Raw genomic sequence first — 24,200 nt, 5'->3', positions numbered from 1 at the left:
AATACAAGCAGAATAAAAAAAAATTTGTGATCATTTTTATGAAACTTAAGTTAGCCGACAGCAAAAAATTTTTATTTTTTTATTAATTAAATTAGCAATAAAAAAGTATTTTTAAAAAATTTCACGTATAGTTTTTCAAATTTTTTACATGTGGAATTTTTTTGTAATTATTATATTCATAAAAAAATTGTCAGCTGCCTGCTAATTTTATTTTCATCAATTTTTCACCTAGTTAAGTACCAAAATTTTTCTTTGTCAAATCTAGAAATTTTTTTTTAACAAGAAAATGATAGTAACAAAAATTTTTATTTTTTCAGCTAAGAAACAAACTTTTTAAAAATTTCCAACAAATGAATTTCTTCTCAAAACATTTCTAATTTTTTTTCAAATAAATTTATTTATCTTCATCACCCTAATTATTCTTCAACACTTCTATTCTCTTTATCTAGCATTGAAATCACTGCAATGACATGAATTAAGATGCAGAGTTATTTTACTTGACCTAATTGACATAGTCTGCTAATAATAACAATATATTTTTCATTCTAGGGCTAAGTGTGGAGAGAAAATGACCATCAACGTAGCCGTGGATCAATTATCTCAGCGACCACCAGAACTGACCGGTCAACAAACTTTTAATGAAGAATGTTCGCGTGTGATTGCAATAGATCGATAAAACAATCAAGAGGATTTAAAGCTTATTAATAATTAAAGAAGCTTGCTACAAGAGTAATTATTATTGCTTTTGATAGAGTATGTCTCCAGTCTACAATATGATTGCCAAAGTCACGGTTGCGTAATGTCTGCAATGTGTATAAACGTGATTAAATTTCTAAGCATGCTTATAATTTATAATACATAATTATTCAAGTGATGTACGAGTGAATCTTGATGTTTTTTTTTCTACTATTTACTATATAAATATTTACGTTTTAAAATTTATAAATCACAAGTAGTATTATTATTTATTATAAAAATTCTATTATTATCTCACGTTCTACATTAAAAATGTGTTCCTGTGGTGCTCACTCTTCAGAGCAGTTATCTTGTATTTAAAACTCGTGTTTTTTTCTCTCATCGCAACACTGATTTTATTTGATGATACTCCCCAATGAAACTCCCGATAGTAGTGTAAGTAGTCAAGCATGAGTAAACTAAACTGATGAATTTAGTTTGCCAGGTTGAAAATAACTTTCATACTCTACTCCAGCTCTCAGAGTGTAGACACTCAATCCAGCGATAGATCCAACCGGCATTTTAGATGAGTTCCCAAATAAATAACCCGCTTAAATTAGCTATCTCTTGAAGAAAAATTATTTCCGTCCTGCAGACAGTCTGCAATTAATTGAATAAACAAATAGATCTAGTAAATCAATCCTCAGATTATATTCTTCCTCGTAATAATAATAAATATTTAAATTAACATAAAATGACTTCTCTTTGTGTTTACAAATCAATGAATAGCCAGAATAGAAGTCCATTAGTCTTTATAGTTTAAAATAAACCCAACATCTGCGCAATATCACCGGCGAGTAGTTAATGGTCATCAACTCTCTCGAAAACGAAACGATAAGAGGCTAAAAAAAAATGTTATATATTAAGAAAAACGTTTTTATGTACGCACAACATACTTTTCAGTGATTACAAGACACTGGGTTTTTTTCAAATTATTTTTTCTTTCTCTCTGTTGTTAACGCTCGAGCGAGCCAGATGAATATGTCTTTTCTTTACGGAGAAAAAAAAAAACTGGTGGGTTTATTCACGATGATATACAGTGCAGGTAGTTACCAGAGTTAAAAGATCGTGTAAACCCCTCTCCTGCTGGTATCACCGGCCAGCTCTCTCCTATATAAACGCCGTCATTTCACCAACTTACACTTGAACGTTCACCTTCCGAATAATCAGTTTTTATCTCCGGTTATTTTTAAAACCCTTGGATTTATTCTGACTCCAGTCAAGTCAGTCGCTATGAAGTTACTCGTGGTGTTGTTTTTGGGCTTGATCGGACTATCAGTTGTTTCTTCTGGATCATCAGATTATGGTCAACTTCCAAGCAATGCTGAGATCTTAAGAGCGATGGAAAATTCACGGATAAGACAGCCAATTTTTAAATGTTTGATGGGTACTGGTACTTGTGCTGGAAATGGTGGAAAAGTCAAAAGTAAGTCAATCGTTATTTTTCCTCTAATTAGTGTGAAATTTTCAAAAAATCGATTTTTTTTTTTAAATAACATACTCAAATTTTAAAAAATAGAATTTTAAAAATGAAATAAAATAGAATAAAATTACTTACTATTTAATTATTAAAAAAATTTTATATTAAAATTTATGATTTATAATCCATTAGCGATAATTTATTATTTATTATTTGATGTAAGACATTTTGAGTATTGATTGATGACTAAAAAGGAAAGTTTAAATACTATAATTACGCAAGACTTTGAACTTTCTCGATTGCTTCTAATGCTTGAGTAACCGTCGATTAATGACGCATTATTTCTTCGAACAAAAACTTGAAAGACGTGTACTTGATAATAATATGGTATTACAGTTGAATGTTACATGACCAGCAATCCTAATTCTTTAATTACTTAATACTTATTGTTATTATTATTAATTATTTTATTTTTCAGAGTTCATGTTGGAAGTCATGAAGAACAATTGCAACAATTGTACTGTAAGTGACAAGAAACGCGCTGTTAATCTGATGAAGGAGATAAGAAGTCTATATCCAGTTGATTGGGCAAAACTGGTCGCCAAATACGACCCGCATGGAGTTTACGAAAGAAAACTTTTAGCTCAAATAGAAAATCAATCTTAGATTATTTGTACTGTTAAAATGAGATAATTTTAGTCGTTAATTATTAAGATAAGAATTTATTTTTATGTAATTGTAGTTATCGAAAAACGTGTTTAATATTAAAATAAAAAAAAATCATTAATTGTTACACTGAAAATCGTTATTGCGAGTTAAAAAAATTTAATGATAATATTATTTATTAATTCCGTTCTCTTTTGATATAAATTACTGATGATTATTCTACGCGTCTCTTCTTTACCAATGATCCTAACTGGAATAAAAATTAAAGAATAAATAATTAATTATGTTATTTATAAAAATAAATTAAATTATCAGTATTGCACTCACTAAATCAGATATAGCTGGTAAATTATTAGTCTGATCGCTAACAGGAGGTTCTGGTTCACGAACATCTCTAGGTTGACTCGATTTCTTCATGTTTCTGTGCTGAGGGAATGTCGGCATCAATTTTGGATCACAAGCTATAAATTAATCAGTCATTGATAAATAATTAATAACCAATTATTATTTAATTACTGTATTGTATTTTAATTTTTACAAACTTACGCAGAGGAGCTTCTTTGAAGTAACTACTTTGCAAGCACTCTTCAGCAGTAGCGCGTTTCTTGGGGTCGTACATGAAAAGAAAGTTCAATAACCTAAGACCAGCTGCACTGAGCCAAGGAAATCTTTGCTTCAGATTATTGTATGGTTGCTGCTTGAGTGTAAAGTTTTGTAAAGCTGGCAGTGAGTTGAATTCTGGCCAAATGGCCTCGCTCGGTGTACCGAGTAAATCGACTATCAATTCTAATTGCGCTATCTCCGATCTTCCTGGCAAGAGTGGTTTGTGTCCAAGTAATTCACCTTTAATTTTTACAAGAATAAATTAACTACTGCTAGGGTAAAAGACCCCATTAGTGGTACTTTCTTTGATTTTGCTACTTATTCAATTAATGAAACCATTAATTTCAATAATGAATATATTATTTCTAATCTTTAAGACCTTTAGATCAGAAAAAATTATTAATTTTTATTCCAAGTAGAACATTTTTTTATTGAAAGAAAAAGTGCCACTAATAGGGGTTAAAATTAATTATTTACAAGTTGGGTCAAACTTATTTTTGGTCGTATCTAGGTGAAAAATTAACATTTAAAAATTTTTTTTATTCTGCTCATTTTTAGGGCGGATTTATGGTGGGGGTATCGAAAATATTAAAAAATTAATATTTCGATAGCTTTTTTGCCTTCAAAAGTTGGAAAAAATTTTGGCTCTCATGTTTTTTGATAAAATTTCTATTTTATTTTTTTTTTTGATAAGGTAAAAGACCCAGTTATTGACACTGGCCTAGTTGTTTGACACTTGCAATTTTATTCTAATTAAAAAAAAATTTAATATTCTCAAAACACCAATTTTCTTAAAATTTATGATTCAAAAATTATATTTATTAATTTATTAGAGTTAATTTGTTTTTTTTTTAATTAAAATAAAATTGCAAGTATCAATAACTAGGCCAGTGTCAATAACTGGGTCTTTTACCTTATATTTTTTTTGAAAAGCACATAAAAATACGAACAATTAAAAAAAAAAAAAAAAGTTGAATATCACAATTTTTTAAAAAATTTATAATTTTTTTTGAAAATTTCTTAAAATTGCGGTAATCAACTTTTTTTTTTGAATTGTTCATTTTTTTATGTATTTAAAAAAAAATATATGAAAATTTTAAAAGAAAAGTTTGTTCAAAAAAATGAAAATTAAAATGATAGACCCATTTATAAATAATTACCATATAAAGATATGAGTTATAACTTATTTTAAATAAAATAAATTACCTAAAATACAACCAGCTGCCCACATATCAACAGAAGTGGTTTGTGTCTTGGCTTGAAGAAGTAATTCAGGTGCTCTGTACCAGAGAGTTACAACTCTAGGCGTCATAGGTTTTAAAGGTAGACCAAACCACCTCGCAAGACCAAAATCAGCGATTTTTACACAACCTTTGTCGGTCATAAGTAAATTAGATACTTTTAAATCTCTATGCACTATAAAATTATGATGAAGGTATCGTAAGCCTTTTAATACTTGTAACACAATGCACTTTACTTGACTTTCAGAAAAGGGCGCTTGCATATTATCTAAAAGACTAGCTAAATCTTGTTCGCAGTACTCCATTACTAAGAATATACTCTCTAAACTTTTACCAACTACAACTTCTTTTAACTGGACGATATTTTCATGCCGACAAGATAAGAGGACACTTATTTCTCTCAACCCGCTGACCGGCAAGCCATCTTTTTCGTGCTCCATTCTTACTTTTTTTAGAGCCACAACTTTGTCGGTTTTAGTATCTCGTGCTCGGTAAACTATTCCGTAAGTGCCTTCACCGATTCGATTTAATTTTTCGAACTCTGATACAAATCGGCATTTTCCTAACTGGAAAAAGTAATAAAGATTAAATTTAATTGCACTAATTGCTAATAGGAAGTGTAAAAAAAATATATTTGTAATTACAATGTCTTGCTCGGGTATTTCCATCGGTTTTCCAGTCAGCAAAGAGGTCAAGATACCTCGGCGAGTTATAGGAGCTGACGGATCTGACCCCATCTCGATGCTTGATCCTTTTTTATCAACATCATTTTGGTCCAACTGCTTACCAATATTCTCGTCTGAAAATATGACATTGTTATTGTTGTCATTATTATTTATTTATATAAATAAAAAATTTTATTAATAAAATACTCAGGTCAAAGTAATCGTAGATCATAATCTAACTAATAAAAGACAACAGTGTACATTAATCAATAAATATATTCTGTTGTGGAGTATTAAATAAAAAATTTATAAAAATAACCTACAATACCGGTAACGTGTGTAAACAAAAATAGTTTTATCAACCTACCTTTTGCAACCATTTCGCAATAAATAATTATTATATTAACTTATTACAACACTATTAAACTATCGGAAGTTGATTTGACAGTCAATTGATAAAAATAAATTCTTGTTTATAAAAATACTGGAGACGCGATTATTATTTTTGTATTGAAAAAAAAGGAAGATAAAATATATAACATAATTATAATAATAATAAGAAAATAAATTTGTTTTGTTTTTGTCTAATTTCTTTGTTACCGACGAAATGTAATATTTCTCTTTGGCGCAGAATTTACAAGTAGCGAAATCAAAATGGCTGACGGGTTTTTTTTCTAAAGAATTTAAATTAAATTTATAAAAAATAAAATTCTTTAACTCTATACAAGTTTAATTAAATAATTTTATAATACTAAAGTTAGCTAAAATTTTTAATTTTTTTGTATTTATTAAATTGAAACAAAAAAATATTTTTTAAAAATTGCACTTAAAGTTTTTTATAAATTAATTTTTTTTGCAACAGTTTTTTTAATAAAAAAAAAAATTATAAAAATTTTTAGAAGTCAACTCTTAATTTTTAATTTATAGCGATAATTAATAATCTAATTAATTAAAGGCAATTTGAGGATAAAGTCAATTTTTGTCAATTGCAATTAAAGAAAAAACTTGAATTTTTTTTTGTAAGACAATTTTGAAGAGATTTTCAGAATTACACCTCTGGAAAAAAATATACAAATAATAGTGAATAAATAAAAGTAAGTATTGATTATTAGAAAATTATTAATAAAATTTTATTTTTTATTCAATCGATAATATTGACATTAGCTCAAAGAACCGCAACGACCCGTGAGATGTCGCAGCGAGGTAGAATTCCGGGTGGAAAGAAAAAACAACGGGGAGCAAAGTTGCTAGGCAACTCGAAGGACGCGAATGGCGGCGGGCCCCCCAATGTTTAATATAACCACGCTTGGGCTCCAAGAATATCTTTGTGTTTCTCCCTCTCTGACCTCCGGCTAGCATCAGTGAGACCTTAGAACTAGCGGTGGTCTCTTTCACTGGCACTCCACTTTATTCCGCGACTCGGTTACGTCTTGGTAGCTGTAGTACATTATTTTGATATCATTAACTAAAAAAAAAATAGTACACATACTATCATATATTACAACATACATAACACATCTAACCGTTGAGTGATTGTTGATTGTTGCTTGTTGCGTCTTCAGTGCAGCCAGCAGTTGGATCATCATGTGCCCCCACAGAGCTAGTCCTTTCGCGCGCGCTGTTACAATTTTCGCGTGAGCGATTATGTTCATACACAAACAGACAAGTAAATATATTACATTATAAATTATATTACACTAGTTATAATATTTATAATAATAATAATGAATTATTAAATTAGAACTAAAAAATATTTTTTTATTTTAAAAGTTGCACTTAAAGTTTTTCAAGTTTTTTACAAATGAAATTTTTTTTTTTTATTATTTTGCAATAATTTTTTTAATTAAAAAAATTTCTAAAATTGTTTAAATGTCGGCTAACTTAATCTTCATAAATTAACCGACATTCAACAATTTTTGATTTTTTTTTATTAATTAAATTAGAACAAAAAAAATATTTTACAAAATTGCACGTATAATTTTTAAAACTTTATACAAGTGAAATTTTTTCAATAAAAAAAATTCTAAAAATTTTTAGATGTCGGCTAACTTTATTGTCATAATTCACTTACCGTAACTCTCTACTTTTCAGAAATTGAATCAAAGTTCGGGCAGGGGCACGATCACGGCCAGGAGTTAAAGTTTACTACGATCTTACCAAGTTATACATAATAATATTTTTCTTCTGTATACATACAAGAGAACTGATTCAACGGCGTTAATCGTGCCAATCGTTGATTTTAAAACGGATTCCAATGTGCTTGAAAACCGGTTCTTTCTCCTTGCGTAGAGAAGTGCTCGGGAAAATGCGACGAGAAATGTACTGAAGTGAAATAAAATAAGATAAATATTTATTTATCATACACATAAATAAATAAAGTGTTGTGCGGGGGTGAGTACATATAAAAGTTAACTTATTGCTATCTTGTCAACTGGACGCGCCGCTGGATAGCACCAGTACAACAGAACAATAACAAACAAACAGAATGGATGAAGAACACGAGACTGACGGAGTTAAATCTCCGATAAAGAGACTTGGATCCACCAGGAAATTACTTGTCTTCAACAGTGAGTTTTTTTTTTTTCATTATTAATGTTGCTTTAATAAATATTTATTATTATTGTGATTATGATTTAGATTTATTTATTATTTTATTTACTAGTCATTAAAATGATTGCGTGCATTAGAGACATTATGTCAATTTTGTATTCGGTGGGTCAATCTACATTAAATTATGTAGAGTATAAAAAATTACCCATGATTACGGCGATATATCCCCCTCGAGTCTATGTATTTATTCGCGCTGGATTGTCCTGTGAGTGTTTTATTAATATTATATGCGTTATAAACTGACTCCACTTGTCTTGTTGTTATTATGTTGTGTATCACGTGGGAATATTTTTCACACTTGCTTTTTTCTCGTCATTCAACTTTTTCATTGATTAAAATAAAGTATATGTATCAGCGTATGCTCTAACAACACCATAAGTCATTTATTTTTATAAAGTAATTATTAATTTATAATGTATAACATGAAACTTGTTTTCTTCTTTATAAATATAAAATCTACATGTATCTTATTTAAAAAAGTTTTATGATATAAATATAATTTATACTATCCGTATATACTTTTAAATTATGGATAATATTTAATTTTTATTCATAAAGTCTGCTTCCATATCTGGGATATAAAAGTATATGTGTAAAAGCGCCAAGTTAAATAAAATGCTATTGGTAGAAAAATAGCAGGTGCAATTTATTTGTCGAGGGTCATTTAAGATACTGGCAAGTTACCAAAGATTCATGCCTTTAGCGATCTCACATATATATATATATATTGGGTTTTTTAAATTTTTTTACTGTGACTTTTAAATGGAGATACCCATGTTATATAAAAACAAAAAATACCAGCAGATGTTAAAACACTAATAACTATTAAATGGTGATGTGATGAAATCAAAATCAAAAGGGATCCAAGCTCCAGGTATATATATTTAAAAAAAAAAAAAAAAGTAAGTCCCTGAAGTGAAAGTCTGCTGGATGAATTAAATATTCATTGGTCGTTTTTCCCAGCGGATATTCAGATGTGCCAAGATAACTGACAGCAACTGTCTCGCTCAATGTAAGTTAAATTTTATTATTCATTTATCTCGTATCCATTTATCCAGACCGATCAATACATTTAATCACCAGGAATATTTATATTTATATATCTGGATATACATAATAAATATATAGATTTTTTTAGGTGATTCTTACTCTTGTAACACGTGTCGGGTATTGGTAAATATTTTATGTACATGAATATTGGACGAGAAGCAGCGAGTAAAGATCTCAGCAGTCATGAACTTGGCCTGAGGCCTCGAAAAATGTGTTTCTTCCTATCACCCGTCTCGGGTATTCTCGATTCTCGTTCCTAAAAATAGAAATCCGCGCCATAAAATAACGAATGCGTTGCACATCATCAGTACAATAAGAGGAAAAAGACAGAGACTGAGGAGTTAAGAGAGTACAGTAATATAACGAATAGAATATACATAATCCTTTGATCAGGAGGATGAGAGAAGAGGAGTCACAAGTCAACCCGGAATACTAAGTAACAAGTGTGAAGAAACGTAATATCATGTATAATATATAAAGAGATAAAGTATACACATATTTTATTATTATTGTTATTATTAAAAATGTATTGAAGAAAAAAATATCTACCAGCAGCAGAATTCAAGCTTAGCTGTACGAGTCGATAATATGTATAAGTTATAGAGCACTCGTATATCGGAGTGTACTCGAAGCTGCTACACTCTATACGGTATTGAATATGTATAAAATTTCAACGAGTGTATCTGAGATGGAATGCCGGTACGGCGTTAATGCATCACGTTGAGCAGAGTAAGAGCTGAGAAACACGGATAGCAATGTAAGAGAGAGGATACGAGAGACAAAGGTTACGCATGGAAGAACATTACAGCCTTGAGATATTCATGGCGGTAAAGTAATTGGCCCGGTGGTCGACGAGAACCACTCACCGTGTAGTTGTGAGTCTCAGGACAATTTGAATCCGCTATTACTACAAGCTAACAGCAGCCACCGAGCATCAAAGCCAGAGATATAGCAATAGCAAGATGATGCGGTCGGTCTCTCGGGGTTGCAGGCAAGAACCCTTGACGGCAATTTAACCCGGCCTCGAGAGGAGGACCCCGGGGTGTTAATGTCGTTATTACAATGCGCGAAGGCGTGTACCAAGTGTAATTGGAATGATCTGGGGCTCACCAACTTCTTGTAGTTGTGTTACCAGCTCGTAAGGGTGATTTAATCATTTTAAGATCGCGTCTTTGGGTAAATTAACTCCCCATTTACTACCACAATGTATCATATCCTGAATCCTAATATTAACGTGTCTAGACGCTTTACGCAATCTTTATTTATTCAAAGTATATTCACTCGGCGCCCCATTTACACTTGAGATGGAACAATATAATGACAATTTACGTGTAATTATTTATAAAACACTTAAGTTTATTATACTTAAAATTTGTAGAGCAGGGGAATCGACACCGTACGTTGACGCCCCACTGGGGGCCACAATGTTTCTTTTTATTGCTCTCGGATCATTGACCTCATGTTGAAAATTTTAACGACGGTCATAATTTATAATACATCAAAAGTTATGCTAAAAACTATTAAATCAACTTCGCATCGCTGAGAGTTTGAATTATCATCGCAATAATAATAATCTGAAATACATATACAGATAAAATAAACCAACCAGCCAGTGGGTCATGTAAGTTTATTTAATATTAATATAAATTGTTGATACATTGTGGTTTTGGATAACGTTTAACATTCTTCCGGTAGTTATCGCAACCTACATTATCATAAAAACAACGTATGTACGTTGATACACGCCAGAATTATATCATGTGATACTGGTGTTATTATACAGAGGAAGTTGCGCCTGCTCGGTGCTTTATGGCGTCACACAGAAGGTAAGATCGAGTTTATGAGGGAGATTCAACGCATGGATCCTATCGATCGTGTAAAACATAGAAATGTCGCCGAATATCCACTAGTAAATAGAAAACCAGTTTACTCCATAATTATTTCTTCATTTCTTAGGTCCAAATTCTTGATTATCCAGTCGAATAAATATATATTAGAATCCGAGCTTAAAATAACGTAAAAGAACATAAATATTTCTTCATATTCTCCTACGAATTCAAGTCCCAATAGATTTAGTAATCTACTTGGTCTTTCCCATTGCTCACACGCTCCTATACGCAGTTTCTCAATTTCTAGCAATATCGGAGCTCCTTGGACGCTCGTAAAATCGCCAATAAACTAAAATCCCTCCTTTATTCTCTTCCTCTGTACTATAGATATACCTATACTTTCGGGTGTATATGCGTTCAATATTCCCCTTATAGCCTGTCTCTGCACATATATACTGCGTATATTTCACCCGTTAAACAGTGTGTATGTATCTGGTAAATTCTCGTTCCCCTTATCCTTAATACTTAAATTCTTCGTGGGGAGTTATCGCAAAAACCTAACCAGCGCAACTCCGCCTCTCTTAAGTCAGGAGAGTAGAAAATACTTTCTTTATTACTTACACTTCCTCTTTCCTCTTTACTTAACGTTATTTCTTCTTCTTCTTTCTATCCATAGTCTTCTACATATATTCTTGGCTCTATACCGACAAACTGATATCACATTGTCTTGTATTATCATCCTCAAGTTTTAACTTAACTTCCCTTTGACGATTAAAATACGCCGACACACGCCGATAAGCTTATCGCTTTTACCCTCCTGGCGTTCTCAAGAATTTCTTTCGATGATTACACAAACAGCTTGAGAAAATGTTCTTTTAATTTTAGTTAAACTCACTACTTTTATTGTTGTTTCATATAATTTTCCTTTTGCTAAAGTTTATTCTCGCTTTACAGTTTTTTTGGAGCCTGAGGGAGAGAATAAAAGATTCCGCGTGGTTGCCTCTTCGACTTGGTCCTTTTAGTCTTTACGATGGAAACAGCTATCTTCATTTCTCTGTACCTTTATATATATACCTATATCTGTCCAAGAATAATAGAGAGAATTTGATAGAGAGTTGGACTGGACCTTCAATGCCCAATGGTGTGGGTATGGCTCGAGGAGGCTCACAGCTGTCCTTATACCTGACACTTGGCCACGTGCACATTCTCTCACCTTACATCCACACACACATGGGACTTACCACACGTATGTCATGAGCACACGTGCTCAGGAGCTCTCGACTCCTCGTTAATAAGATCATTGTCCTAGAACGTGAGAGAATGGTATAGAATGTGTTGTAATGTCATCTCTAAAAGCCGCAATAAAGTTTACCGATAGCGAAAGTCAGGTAACACTGTAAAAATCGAGTGTTTATTTCAAGTTAAAAAATATTTTTATTTCTTCTTAGGCTCTGGTACTTTTTAGTCTCAAGATCAATTCCACTCCCGGTTTATTATTTTTTTATTTATTTTCGATCGCAAGAGAACAAAGAGAGTGGAACTAAACAATAGCGATTATCGACTCGCTCCAATTACACTAGCGGTATCTAAGACTCCCTTTGCGTTGAGTCTAGGCGTCAACGAACTCCCAACTCCGAACTTTGCTTGAATTAGAGGAAGAAATTGTTTGATTTACGATAAAACGTACTGATAAATTAAATAGAGAATTTTATTGAATTAAAATATACAGTTAATATTATTATTACTATTTGTTTTATTTTACTCTGAAAGCGATGGTAACATTATTAATAATTATTATTGTTATTATCAGATGCGGTAGATGAGAAAAAAAAATAAGCGTGAGATTCACATGACTCTGATGTATGTAATTGATCTCAAAGGCATCGCGTTACTAATTAAAACGCATGGCAGATGATACAATTATATATAAAAACTCAGCGCCACTTTCTCACGAATAGGATGAAAAACAAACTAAAGCAAATATTAAAAAAAAAAAATTGTTATTATACCTTGGTTGAAATTTTCCCTTGGCTGTGCTCTTTTTTCTCGTTTTCGTAATTATTTCTCTTGAGGTAGCTGACTCACAGTTATCTTTGCCTATGTACACTCGTTAGCGTTGTGTCAGTATAAAGGCGCTGAATAGAAGAAGCATACGCCGAAGAAGAAGAAGAAGAAGAACAAGTTAAATATTATATTATGTGTAAGGAAGATGAATAATAATTTGAACTGTAAGAAGAAGAAGAAGAAAACGAAGCCTCAGAAGCAAGCGAGGGCGTCCGGAAATTCCGTGCCGGAAATAGCAGTCACTCGCGCTCTTTCATTTTGGGTGACAAAGTTGTGTTAGTAAACAGAAAAAGTAAAAATCTGTGTAAGTTTTGTCTATCTACATAAGTGTATATGTAAATATATAAATATCCATATCTGTGACTGAACTATATACGTAACAAACCCCGAGAGTGCGCGCTTCCAGACGACAACTTGACTCATCTTTTATCTCGTTGCTCTTAGCGACTCACCCCCATTGTATGTCCCATTGACTCAAGATTCTGGACTTTCTCACCACACAGAAAAGTTGAGAAACATAAAAATAGAAAGTCTAGATAAACATGAAAAATAATCCCATAAATAATTTATTTCAAATACTTGGAAATAAGCTTTAAATTTAAAAGGAATATGCGTACCCACATTTACTTAATAACTTTTCATTTGGCTTGAGGACATGAATAAACAGTAACTGAAGAAACTGCCAAGGACTTGCATCCAATTTTCCATAAAGGCGCATCAGGTATCCACCCAGTTATCCTCCAGACTGGTATATCCCTTCGGGATTTAAAAATGCTGTTTAGTTCAGCCAATACTGTATGGCGGGTCTACATCTACATGGCAATCCCACGCTCGATTACAGTGTTCATAGCGCATCTGAGCATCGCCAATATTAATACTCTCTCTTCTACTCCTACCTGAGCCTATTTCATCACTGGTATTTTATAAAGGATCAAAAGCGCTCCCCTGAGTCGTCACCATACCCATAATCATTACTCACTTTGCATATTCAGTAGCTTGGTACCCCTCGTATAAATCAATCAACATGTTCATCATTTCTACAGTTTAATTCTACTGTATATCAATACTGACCAATTTGAAAATATTTTTGACAAACTGCAAACAGAAAGAAATGTTCAAAATTGTAATATAAGTGGATTGCTATGAAAATTCTAACCTATTGATTTGTTCTGGAACTATTTGATTGTACAGCTAGTGAGTTTTGTTAACTGAATTCTATGAATTATTCAAGTAAGTCTTGAAAATTCAAAAAAATTTTTTAAGGACTAAAAATTTCAATGCTTTAACAGATCAACGATGTAATTAAATACGAGATTATTTTTGCAATAATAATAAATTTCATTTCTTCTGCAAGTTTAAGGCTAAAATTAACGAAAGAAGCTTTCAAAAAAATGAAGAATATGCAAAAAAACTAGAATTCAATCAAATTTTAATCCTGAAAAATGTTTATAGCTCCAAAACTCATTAACCATCAGTGTACTTTGGCAGTCACGCAGAGATAGCAAGTTCAACGAAGAATACTAACAAAAAATCACCACATTATCACGATCCTAATAAATAACCTGTCAAACAGTGTCGTCAAAAATAGCTCAAGGACTGTTCGTCCCTTCATGATAGTAAGTAATGAAATCCGATACGGACGAATTGGACACACAATTACTGTGTTTGCTTATTCCAGCCAGGACTAATCAACATTTATAAGGTTTTACAGATAACTATAATTATAACTATATATAGAACATAGATCAGAAATGGATCTAGAACCAAAGAGCAAGATCAAGTGAGAAAATGAGCAAACAGAGAGGAGAATTTGTTAATACAGTGGTACGGACATGAAGTCGTTACACAGCTGAGCTGGTTGACGAAATTAGTGACGAGCCAAATGAAAGCCAAAGGCCGAGGGTTGCGTGACAGCCAGTGATTCAATGGCGTGGCAACGTTTGCACACAAACACACACACGCAGTTACGTATCTAAACAAAAACACGGGCATCCATCTTGTGAGTAAGCATCATCCACCACACAAGTAGTGCCTAGATACAGTGCCCACAGTTGCGTAGAGCTAGGAGTGGATAAGAGCCAACATAACACTAAACTCCTGTCCCATGTTATCCACACGGAGGTGTGTATGTTGGTGATTTCATCCTCACTGACTCGGTCTTTCACGTGTGCGCTCTAGAGTCACAGTCACGGTCACGCTCGGAGGGTTGAACCTCTACATAATATATATCTATATCTACGCTAGCAAGAGCAAGAGCAAGAGCAGGAGCAGGAGCAGGAGCGAGACGCTCATAAAATCCATAAGAGAGAAAATGAAGCGACTAAATATAGTTATATTAGTACAGCATTGATTCCCCTCTTGCTCTACCTGTCGGTTTACCTCCATATACCTTTCTCCTTGCAAAAAGCATCGCATTGTCCTTTCCCTTCTCCTCGAGTTCTGTACAGGCTACAACACCCCCGTGGTGGCGGTCGTTTGCCTGCAAATCGCGTGCACCTTCTTCAACAACTTTTGTTATCTCTCTCAGAATCCTACCATCGGGTTATTGGTATCTCTTCCTCCTGGGGTCTCCCCGGTGATCCCACCGTTAATAAATTGTATCGTCCTTCTCTCTTTATGACCCCTTCTTACTTCCCACATATATGTATCTACATCTGTATATCTATAATACTGAAACTATACTGAACCAAAGTAAAGGGGAGTTGGTTTTATTTAGTTCTCTGCTGCCCGGTCAGTTGGGTTCAGAAGCCTCTTTCCCGAGGTTGTACGTTCTTCATAGATGATTTTTCATAATCTAATCAACATAATATAAGTGTAATAATGAGATTGACATTATTAGTGGTATGGAAGTGCATAAAAAGTTTGGATAAAGAGCCTGAAGCTTAAAACATCAGCCTGAACAAACATTCCTGATATAATTCTCAATTCGTCAAGTGTTATCAGGGTAAAATCCTATAGTGGGTTTTATTGGTGGATAATCTTGTGCTGGTGGAGAATCGAGAACTGATATAGATACAGAGGAGAGTAGAGGACTGGATAGGAGCAGAGAAGCTTATACTTACTCCCACTTATTTTTATTCTAGTAGTGAGTTTATAATCCGGAAGAGAAGAGTAGGAGCATCGGCGCAGCATCCGAGGGAAGCGAATGGAACACACCAGTGTAGAGAGACGTTGAGCTGCTGCTACTCGTGGTATGGAGTTGAGCGTTGATGCTGGTGCTGGTGCTGCTGCTGCTGAACAAAGAACCCCGGAGTTTGAAGAAGAGAGATGGTAGATCTGGTTGCTTGGCGACCAGCCAGCCATCTAGTTCGATCCCAGCCGGCCGAGGCAGCAGCCCGTGCACACCCTACGAGTAAGGAGTAAGGAGCTGAGAACGTACAGAACCGTACGTCGACTAATTCAACGTGTCTTACGATCATACATCATACGAGCCTTATTCATCACATCTCATCTCATCGTTTGATGTAACAATAACATTGTTTGAATTAAAACCTATACACTGTGAGTTTATAGAATTCCAAAGTGCGAGAAGCCAAAAATTTCTCATTGAAAGTCGGAAATAATAATAAAAATTTTTATATCGGGGAATGATTAACTTTCTACAGACGTCCATTAATCGCGGGCTCATTACTGATGGCGTGGAAATAAAAGTGTTGAAGATGACCCGATGACCGGCGAACAGACACTTGAACGACCAAGATTACCCAAGTAGAGAGTGCTCGTTACTTCCCTCTTTCATTCCATATCTATTCCGCTTGACCTTGCCGCGAACATGTGACTAGTGTGTTCCTGCTAGAGACACTCATCTCCATCAGTAATAATATAATTAAATAAGATTATTTTATTAAATCACCACCGAAAAGTGCTGATTTGAAGTTTGTTAACGGAGTTAATTATTAAACTCGTGTTTGTGTCAACGAATCACCATGTTCCAGTGCATTATCCAGCAGAGAAACGGATGGATCCATCCATCGAGTCCAGAGACCAAAGATGTATTTCCAGGTAGTTGATAATTAACATTACCATTTACCATTTAATTTTATAGCATTTCAATAGATGTTGATGTTGATATTTATGTTTATGCTAATGCGTAAACATTTATTCAATTAACTATTACTTTAAAAGTGATGTTTTGCTCAGCAATTAAGGAAACATCTGTCAGGTGATGGATTTCTCTTTGCTTTGATATGTTCCGCGGTTGCAATAAAGACGGAAAAAGCAATTCAATATAATAACAAGAGTTGTAAGCTTTGGTAATGTATAATGTATATAATATAATGGAAACCAATACAGAATAAGAATCTTTCGCCGATTTCGATCGTGTTTATCAAGAACCAAGCATGGGGTATAAGGTACGAAGGCTTTACTTATATTAGTCGCGTGTTGGGAGTGAAACTCTGTGCGATGCGCGATGTATTAAACGCAGGAAGCTGTAAATTGAACGTTTGTATATATGTTCATTTAAACACACATATACACACACACATATGTATGGATGTGAGTGTTAATGTAAATATAAATGTGAGTAAAGAGTTAGACGTGTGTATGGATGAGTCAACAGCTAGTAGAGGGTTTGATGAGAAAATATCGAGGAGATATTTTTTTTGATAACTCTAATAGGTAGTTATTTATTAGAAAGTTACTTGTAGATAAAGGAATGATAGTTTAAATTTTTTATTTAATTGGTTTACGGTTATTTTATGTACTTGACACATTTACTATTTACTGTTGTAATTATTATTATATTTTGTATATTGGATTGTTAACTATAATTTCACGATTACTGTGTTTATATTTACTCTAATAATATAGGTGAAATAGTGTTTAATGTTTTTGTAAGACGTAATGCGTGGGTTTAAGTTACTAAATTCACTTAGCTGGTCATCATGTGGGCACTTTACCGTGAAAAACTTTTTTTTTTTTTCATTGTAGTGTGATGAGATAGTTAATTAGATTATTGTAAATAACTGTCGGGGTAATGAATGTCGTTAGCTATTAGTTAATATTGTATTAACGTTGATCTTTATAAAGCCGGGTAATTGTGTTTGAAATGTTCTGTAAATTAGTTATTAACGTTAATGACATTGATAGACACCGCGTGATAGAAATTGAAGGCTGCAGGGAGAGAAACTGGTGGCTAAAATTTACCTATTTTAGAACAGAGAATACTATGTTACGTTAATGAAATAATTAATGCTATACATGCACAAGACAATATAGAGGAACAATAGATTGACTGTGTTTGAAGGGTCTGGATTTGAATCTCGATAGAGCCAAGTCACCTTTATAACCCTGTCAATGATGTTTATTGAAAAAATACTAATAGGAAATTCATAGTTTCAATAATGTTTTAGAATACTAATCTTAGTTTAGTAATTTAATCCGATTTTTGAACTTTTGTAAATTTTCCCATAGTTTTCTCAGAGAAACTGGATGGTGCGGAAATAGCTTATCGCCTGTTAAATTGAAATCAAATATTGAACAATCCTATATCCACCGAGAAGCTGATGAGTTAGTCGAAAGTAAACGTTGTAGCACTAAAAAGTGTAGAGCCAGTGATATTCGATCAGTCTCTGGAAGCCTGAAATAACGAGCGGGATTTTGTTGCACCGTTATTTCATCCAAGGGAGAATTCGATGAGTCCGAAAGCCGATAACATATAAATTTATCGTGGTTAATAGTTACTTTCGTTTCTGGCAAACATGAAATGGGATGGAGGCTCGTAGATTAAATGGAAAAAACTATTATATCCATTAATTAATATTTTAACATTTAATATAGAATGAACTACAGTATAGCATTATATATCAAGGATGAATGAATTTCGCAGGTCTTTAATTTATTTACTTTTTTTAATTGGTTTAATTATATATACCCGAGACGAAAGTGCAGGCTGTATAATTTGTGTAGAATAAATTGGCGACTTTTTTGCCCACCATGACAAGTATTTTCTCTCTACTCTCTCGACTGGGGGATTTTATTTTATTTTTATTTTTTGTTCTTTCGCTCTCACTCCACTCTGCTCTCTGTACAGCAGATCGATCCGGCACAATCGAATTAATTTAGCGAGCCGGGGTTCGCGCCGCGAGAGTCGCCAAAGGCGTGGTATCGTGTGATATTATATCGGTCTACTATATATAATATAGAATAGATGCAATGCGTCCGCAAAACAAGTAGTAAAGAGTATACGTTGTTAAAAAGCTTTTTTCCCTGCTGTACTCTGCTCTTGATTATTCAAACAGGAAGGAAGTCGATCGAGAAATGCTGGTGCATATCAATCTGACGCCCTCCCTTTTCTCTTGTCTCCTCCACTCAGTTTATTTATTATTATCGGGTGCAATTGCAATATTTGTACGTCTATTTATACTGATGGTGCAGTTAGTTACCAGACAGTACAAGTACAGGGCTTTGCATTTCGCATATCTATAACTAACTTTATTACGCTCTTCTCTTCTCTTCTCTTCTCTTCTCATCAACTACGTTTAATTCCCGTCCTCTATACACACTGCACATTTCATTGTACAGTACATTATTTAGGTGCGCCACAATCACCAATTACTCCTCCTATATAAACGCATCATGTATAATGCATAATATATCTCTATCTATCTCTGTGATGAATCTAAAATCTGCCGATCGTCTCCGGCATAATACCCACTGAGTCGTATCGATCCGATGAAAATTCTCGCGCCTGTTCCCATCCGACAGCCATCAACTTAATATGATAGAAATAGGCTTGAAGTTGAGCATGAACCGGTAATGGTAATATATAATATTATATATGTTCTATAACTAAACGAAAACTTTTAATCATACAGCATCGATTAATATCAATGACTAGACGTGCCCGCATAAATATATCTATTCCATTGTGTTTTAAGTTTCGAGTAATCAGATAAGTAGCTGTTGAATTATTATTTTTATTATTCAATCATCGATGACGCCTCACACCTCGTTTTAACTTCCCATTAAGCCATTACATTTATTTGTCTCACTTAAGCCATCAATTCTGTCCGTTGAGAACAAGGTCACATGTATTTGCTTTAAGCTAAAAATACACAAATACTTTACATTTAATGTGTCCAAAAAAAAAAACATTTTAAGCAAAGGGCTTCTAGAGTTTGGAGAAAGAAAATAATTTGATAAATAACCGGTGATATATTATCTGGATTGTATAAATATAATGATGAATTTCAACGGATTAATACTCTTATTTTTCATTTATGACAGCTTCACTATCTTTAAAAATTTATTTTTATTTTTTTAAATTTGATGGGAATATTTTAATTTGAAGCTGTTAAAATTTTGAAAATAAAATTGATGTAAAATTATTTATTAATATTACTGCTACTATCATTTTTATCCTATTATATTTTTATATCTTCTCGAAACAGTTATATTTATCTTTATTAATTTCAAAGTCAGGAAAGAGGAAGTTTAACAAGCCCCTCTGAAAATTCGTTAGAAAACAAAAAAAAAGTCATTTTTATTTTTACACTCCTTTTAAGTTTGATTAAAATTTAGACTTCTTAAGACAGATGTTTTCTTTTAATTAAATTTTCTAAAAAAAATTGATTTTTACTTCATTAAGAAATAAATTTAAAAAATAACAAACAATTTTTGAGAACTTAAGAATATTATATCTGACGTAAATTGTAAAAAAAGAAAACATTAAAATTACCAAGAAATCTAGTATCTAAATAACAAATACTTTTTGCATGATCGCACTTTCAAATTTCCCTTAATCAGTATTATACCCCTCAATTCAAAACCAAATAATCTGAGCCCTTTGTTATCGCTTTTAATTACTATAATAATAACCGATGCGAGAGTGGTTAGTTCCAGTATAATAAACTGATTAGTCCCTTTGATACCCAGTACCTGAAAGTTACAAAATACCCGAACGTTAAATAAATAATACAATATATATATTGTAAACGCGTCTTTGTGAATTCACTGAGCTATTAAATTGTTTGGGTTTAGTTAACTTTCCTCAATAAACATCAGCTCAGCAACTCTACTCCAACTATTTACATAATATAAATTTTCTTTTTGTTCATTGAAAACTTTCATTGAGGTCTAGCATAGCCCGGCAGTCAATAAAAATTTAACTGTAACATTATTTTTATTTCTTCACTCCAGGAGTCTTACACTAAAAAAAAAAAACAATTTCCCAAAAAAATCAAGCGGGGTTTTTTCTTTAAAACCAAAATTTATTATCATACATTTCCAAGTTTATTTAAAACCTCTGCTCATGAACCGTATCGTGTCTACATAAATTTATAACAAGTTACAAGTTTAGGTCTATTATCTTAAAAAAGTTTATCTGTCTAAGTCTAGTCGGTCGTTCACTATTTCTCAATCGAGTTGAACGCTTTTAGAGCCTTGTACTTTATTCGTCGCAAATTTTAAATCTGCTCACATACATTACTCCATTAACTTACATATTATTATTACATATATACATATATGTATCTATCTACAAAAGTATTATATCTTTCTCCGTCTTTCTTTCCTCATATTATCTTTCTCCGGCTTATACATTAACATTACATTAGTTTACCCGAACCCGACATGTGTATACACCGATACTACATTCACAACAAATACTACACGTTAAATATAAATGTACACACTAAGAGTATGTAAGTAGCTGTGTATACACATTTTAGTCCGGTAATTGCGGTTAATTCTCATCGAGGAACGGCCTCTTGTGTTGCCTCTTATTCTTAAACGTCAGTCAACTCTTGCAAGTCAAGTCGTTTGCTTCTATTCGATTTCCGCGAATAAATCAAAATATATAATACATACGTTTAGCTCATTATTTTTTAATTACTTCAATAATAATAAGAATAATTTATTAAACAATGAATTGTAAAGTAACTGTAAAATTATAAAAGTAAATACTAAATACCGAATACCGATCCAAAGATTTAGTGCCCGTCAATATTAAATCTCTTAATGTTCGAAACGTGAATGATCTTCTTAGATAAAAGAGCGTTTACGTCTTTCTCAACGTTCTCTAGGCTTGTTAATCGCCTTTCTCACAAACCGTGAGTAGAGTGTTGAATGTTGAACGTGCAATATGCATCTATATTCTATATCTGACAATAAGCGAGTGTGAGTAAGTGCAAATACATATAATATTATATTGGACAGCAAGTAAACGTACAACATAACAGTGTAACGTGTAACGACTCGGTGTAAAGAGTAAATAACACTGTATTTTTTATTTTTTAAGTGTATATTGCTGCGCACAGGTGGAGAATGGAAAATAATTTAATATATATCGCGAATAACGAGTGTGTTGAGGTATCTTTCGTATAAACTTTAGTTATTTAGCGTTAACAGTCCACCGGACAGCGGCTAATAAAATATAAATTAAACAGAGTTATTTATCGAAAGTTATGTTTTTAATTTTTTAATTTTTTACTTGGGTGATTTTATAATTTTTAAAATTTAGTTAAGGGATTAAGAGTTGGATCTATTGTTCAGAGTTTAGTTGAATTTATAATTTATTAATTTATATATAATTTGTGCAAAGTGTAAGACGGAAATGCGACGTAGATCGTAATATAGCGAAAGACGAGGTCCCGAGAAATTGGCAAAGAAGCTACGTCGGGTGAAGTAATGTAACAGCGTAATATAAGACGTTAGTTTAAAGTTAAACGACAAATTTTAAGCGACATTTCTGTCAGTAGAGATTAAATATATTGTGCCGTTGAATTAAATGATGAAAGTGAAGCAAAGAACTTTTATTAACTGAGAACTCAAGTAATATAAAGTGTATAAGTCCAAGGTAAAGGCGAAGGGAAATTATTGTACAGTATATATGTTGTATATTGTATATATGCTTTATAAAACAATTTAAAGTGTTTATTTTGTGAGAATAAGACAAACGAGTAGACAGGAACTCGTTGGTGTAGTCAGTGACTTACAGTGTGATTAGTTTGGTAAGTAATATAAAGAAGATAGAGGACGTGTATATATGTACGAATGTACGACGTGGATCGTGATTGGAAACAAAGATTAGCCAAGACAACAAGAGATGTTTAAACTGTCATCCGGTAGACAAGAAAGGGAGGCTTGGACTAAAGGTATAATGCCTGTTTATAATATATTAAAAAAAAATATATATATACATAATAAAATTTTTAAGTATATATCTGTATATTTATTGGATGTATTGTTAATATCGTTGTTATTGTAATTATTTTTGTCGACGTCCAATTTGTATTCACTGAGCCATGGAATATTTTTATGCTGGCATAATTATGATTTTTGTTAAAGTTACACAATTGCTAAGGAAATTGGTGGGATAAAAAAAAATTAATAATAATAATAATAAATATAATTATAATAGTATCAAATAAATATGGAATAAATGAAGCGAATAATGAATTGTTGAAGAAATAAAATATTGCCGAATTTTTTTTTTGGTAATTTTAAATATTTGGTGAAATTAATTATTTTGGAAGAGAACAATCTCTTTTATTTTATAATAGTTTAAAAAATTAGATTATTTAAATAATACATTCTAATAATTAACCTTGAGATGGAAGTTGTGTAAAAGAAAGTAAATGTTACTTATTAACATTCGAATTGGTATTTACTACATATGCATTTTAATTATAAAGATTTAAATAATAAGAGTTAATTAATTTATATTGCTATGAAAAGTAATATTATTTGATGATTGTATTTTAACTTCTCAGTAATCATTTCTTCCTGTGTGAAAGATTGAAATATGAGCAACTAATCGTTATAAATATTAAAATTAATCATTTTTACTCAATAACACAATTAGGTAAAAATAATTCATAAATTTCCGATCTCCTCACTTGAAATTTATCAAATAAAAATTTATCAGGCCAATTTCTCTCAAATAATAATTATTTCTTCCTGTGTGAAGTATTAAAAAAATATAAGCAACGAATCGTTATAAATATTAAAATTAATCATTTTTACTCAATAATATAATTAAGTAAAAATAATTCATAAACTTCCGGTCTTTTCACTTGAAATTTATCAAATAAAAATTTATCAGGCCAATTTCTCTCAAATAATAATAATAAATATGAAAAAAATGAAGAAATGAAACAAGGAAATGAAATAATAGTATTTTTATGCAATCAATAAGACTTAATGTTTATTTTTAGTTATTCTTATTTTATTCCTTTTCATTGGCGTCCGCTACTGCGATAAAAGAAGACATATATGCCTCTGCCTATATACAATATACACAAACATACATATGAGTGAGTGTATATTTTTCTATATGTATGTTACATTAACTCTCCTGAAGAGTTCCACGATT

General features: G+C 32.1%; 3 protein-coding genes across 6 annotated transcripts in view; 2 read left to right on the top strand and 1 right to left on the bottom strand.

The window, feature by feature from the left end:
* The first annotated feature begins 1,839 nt into the window (after positions 1–1,839).
* On the top strand, positions 1,840–3,038 carry LOC123263538 (ejaculatory bulb-specific protein 3-like). Its single transcript, XM_044726396.1, has 2 exons — positions 1,840–2,161; positions 2,634–3,038. Exons 1-2 carry the CDS (start codon positions 1,969–1,971, stop codon positions 2,819–2,821), a joined length of 381 nt encoding a protein of 126 aa, XP_044582331.1. The 5' UTR covers positions 1,840–1,968; the 3' UTR covers positions 2,822–3,038.
* On the bottom strand, positions 2,858–5,852 carry LOC123263525 (cyclin-dependent kinase 10). 2 transcript variants are annotated; one of them, XM_044726384.1, is made up of 6 exons: positions 5,698–5,852; positions 5,310–5,464; positions 4,631–5,231; positions 3,368–3,664; positions 3,149–3,282; positions 2,858–3,071 (listed from the first exon to the last, which is right to left on the bottom strand). In XM_044726384.1, the coding sequence occupies exons 1-6, from the start codon at positions 5,708–5,710 to the stop codon at positions 3,036–3,038; spliced, it is 1,236 nt and encodes a 411-aa protein (XP_044582319.1). In that variant the 5' UTR covers positions 5,711–5,852; the 3' UTR covers positions 2,858–3,035. The 2 variants fall into 2 exon arrangements, with proteins under 2 accessions (XP_044582319.1, XP_044582310.1); XM_044726375.1 differs by lacking the exon at positions 5,698–5,852 and adding an exon at positions 5,538–5,602.
* A 1,914-nt stretch (positions 5,853–7,766) lies between these two features.
* The window catches only part of LOC123274973 (SLIT-ROBO Rho GTPase-activating protein 1-like), a 36,805-nt gene continuing 20,371 nt past the window's right edge, over positions 7,767–24,200 (top strand). The window contains exon 1 of one of the 3 annotated variants that reach the window (XM_044742806.1): positions 7,767–7,897. In XM_044742806.1, the coding sequence (XP_044598741.1) occupies positions 7,816–7,897 (82 nt within the window). In that variant the 5' untranslated portion in view covers positions 7,767–7,815. Of the gene's footprint in view, positions 7,898–15,622; positions 16,886–21,604; positions 22,981–24,200 lie in introns of those variants that run through there. The other 2 variants (XM_044742807.1, XM_044742808.1) reach the window with 2 other exon arrangements.

The sequence above is a fragment of the Cotesia glomerata genome, linkage group LG1, assembly GCF_020080835.1.
Source record: "Cotesia glomerata isolate CgM1 linkage group LG1, MPM_Cglom_v2.3, whole genome shotgun sequence".
Lineage (NCBI taxonomy): Eukaryota > Metazoa > Arthropoda > Insecta > Hymenoptera > Braconidae > Cotesia > Cotesia glomerata.
The sequence above is the reverse complement of the archived record's forward strand: the minus strand, read 5'-3'. Positions and strand labels throughout refer to the sequence as shown.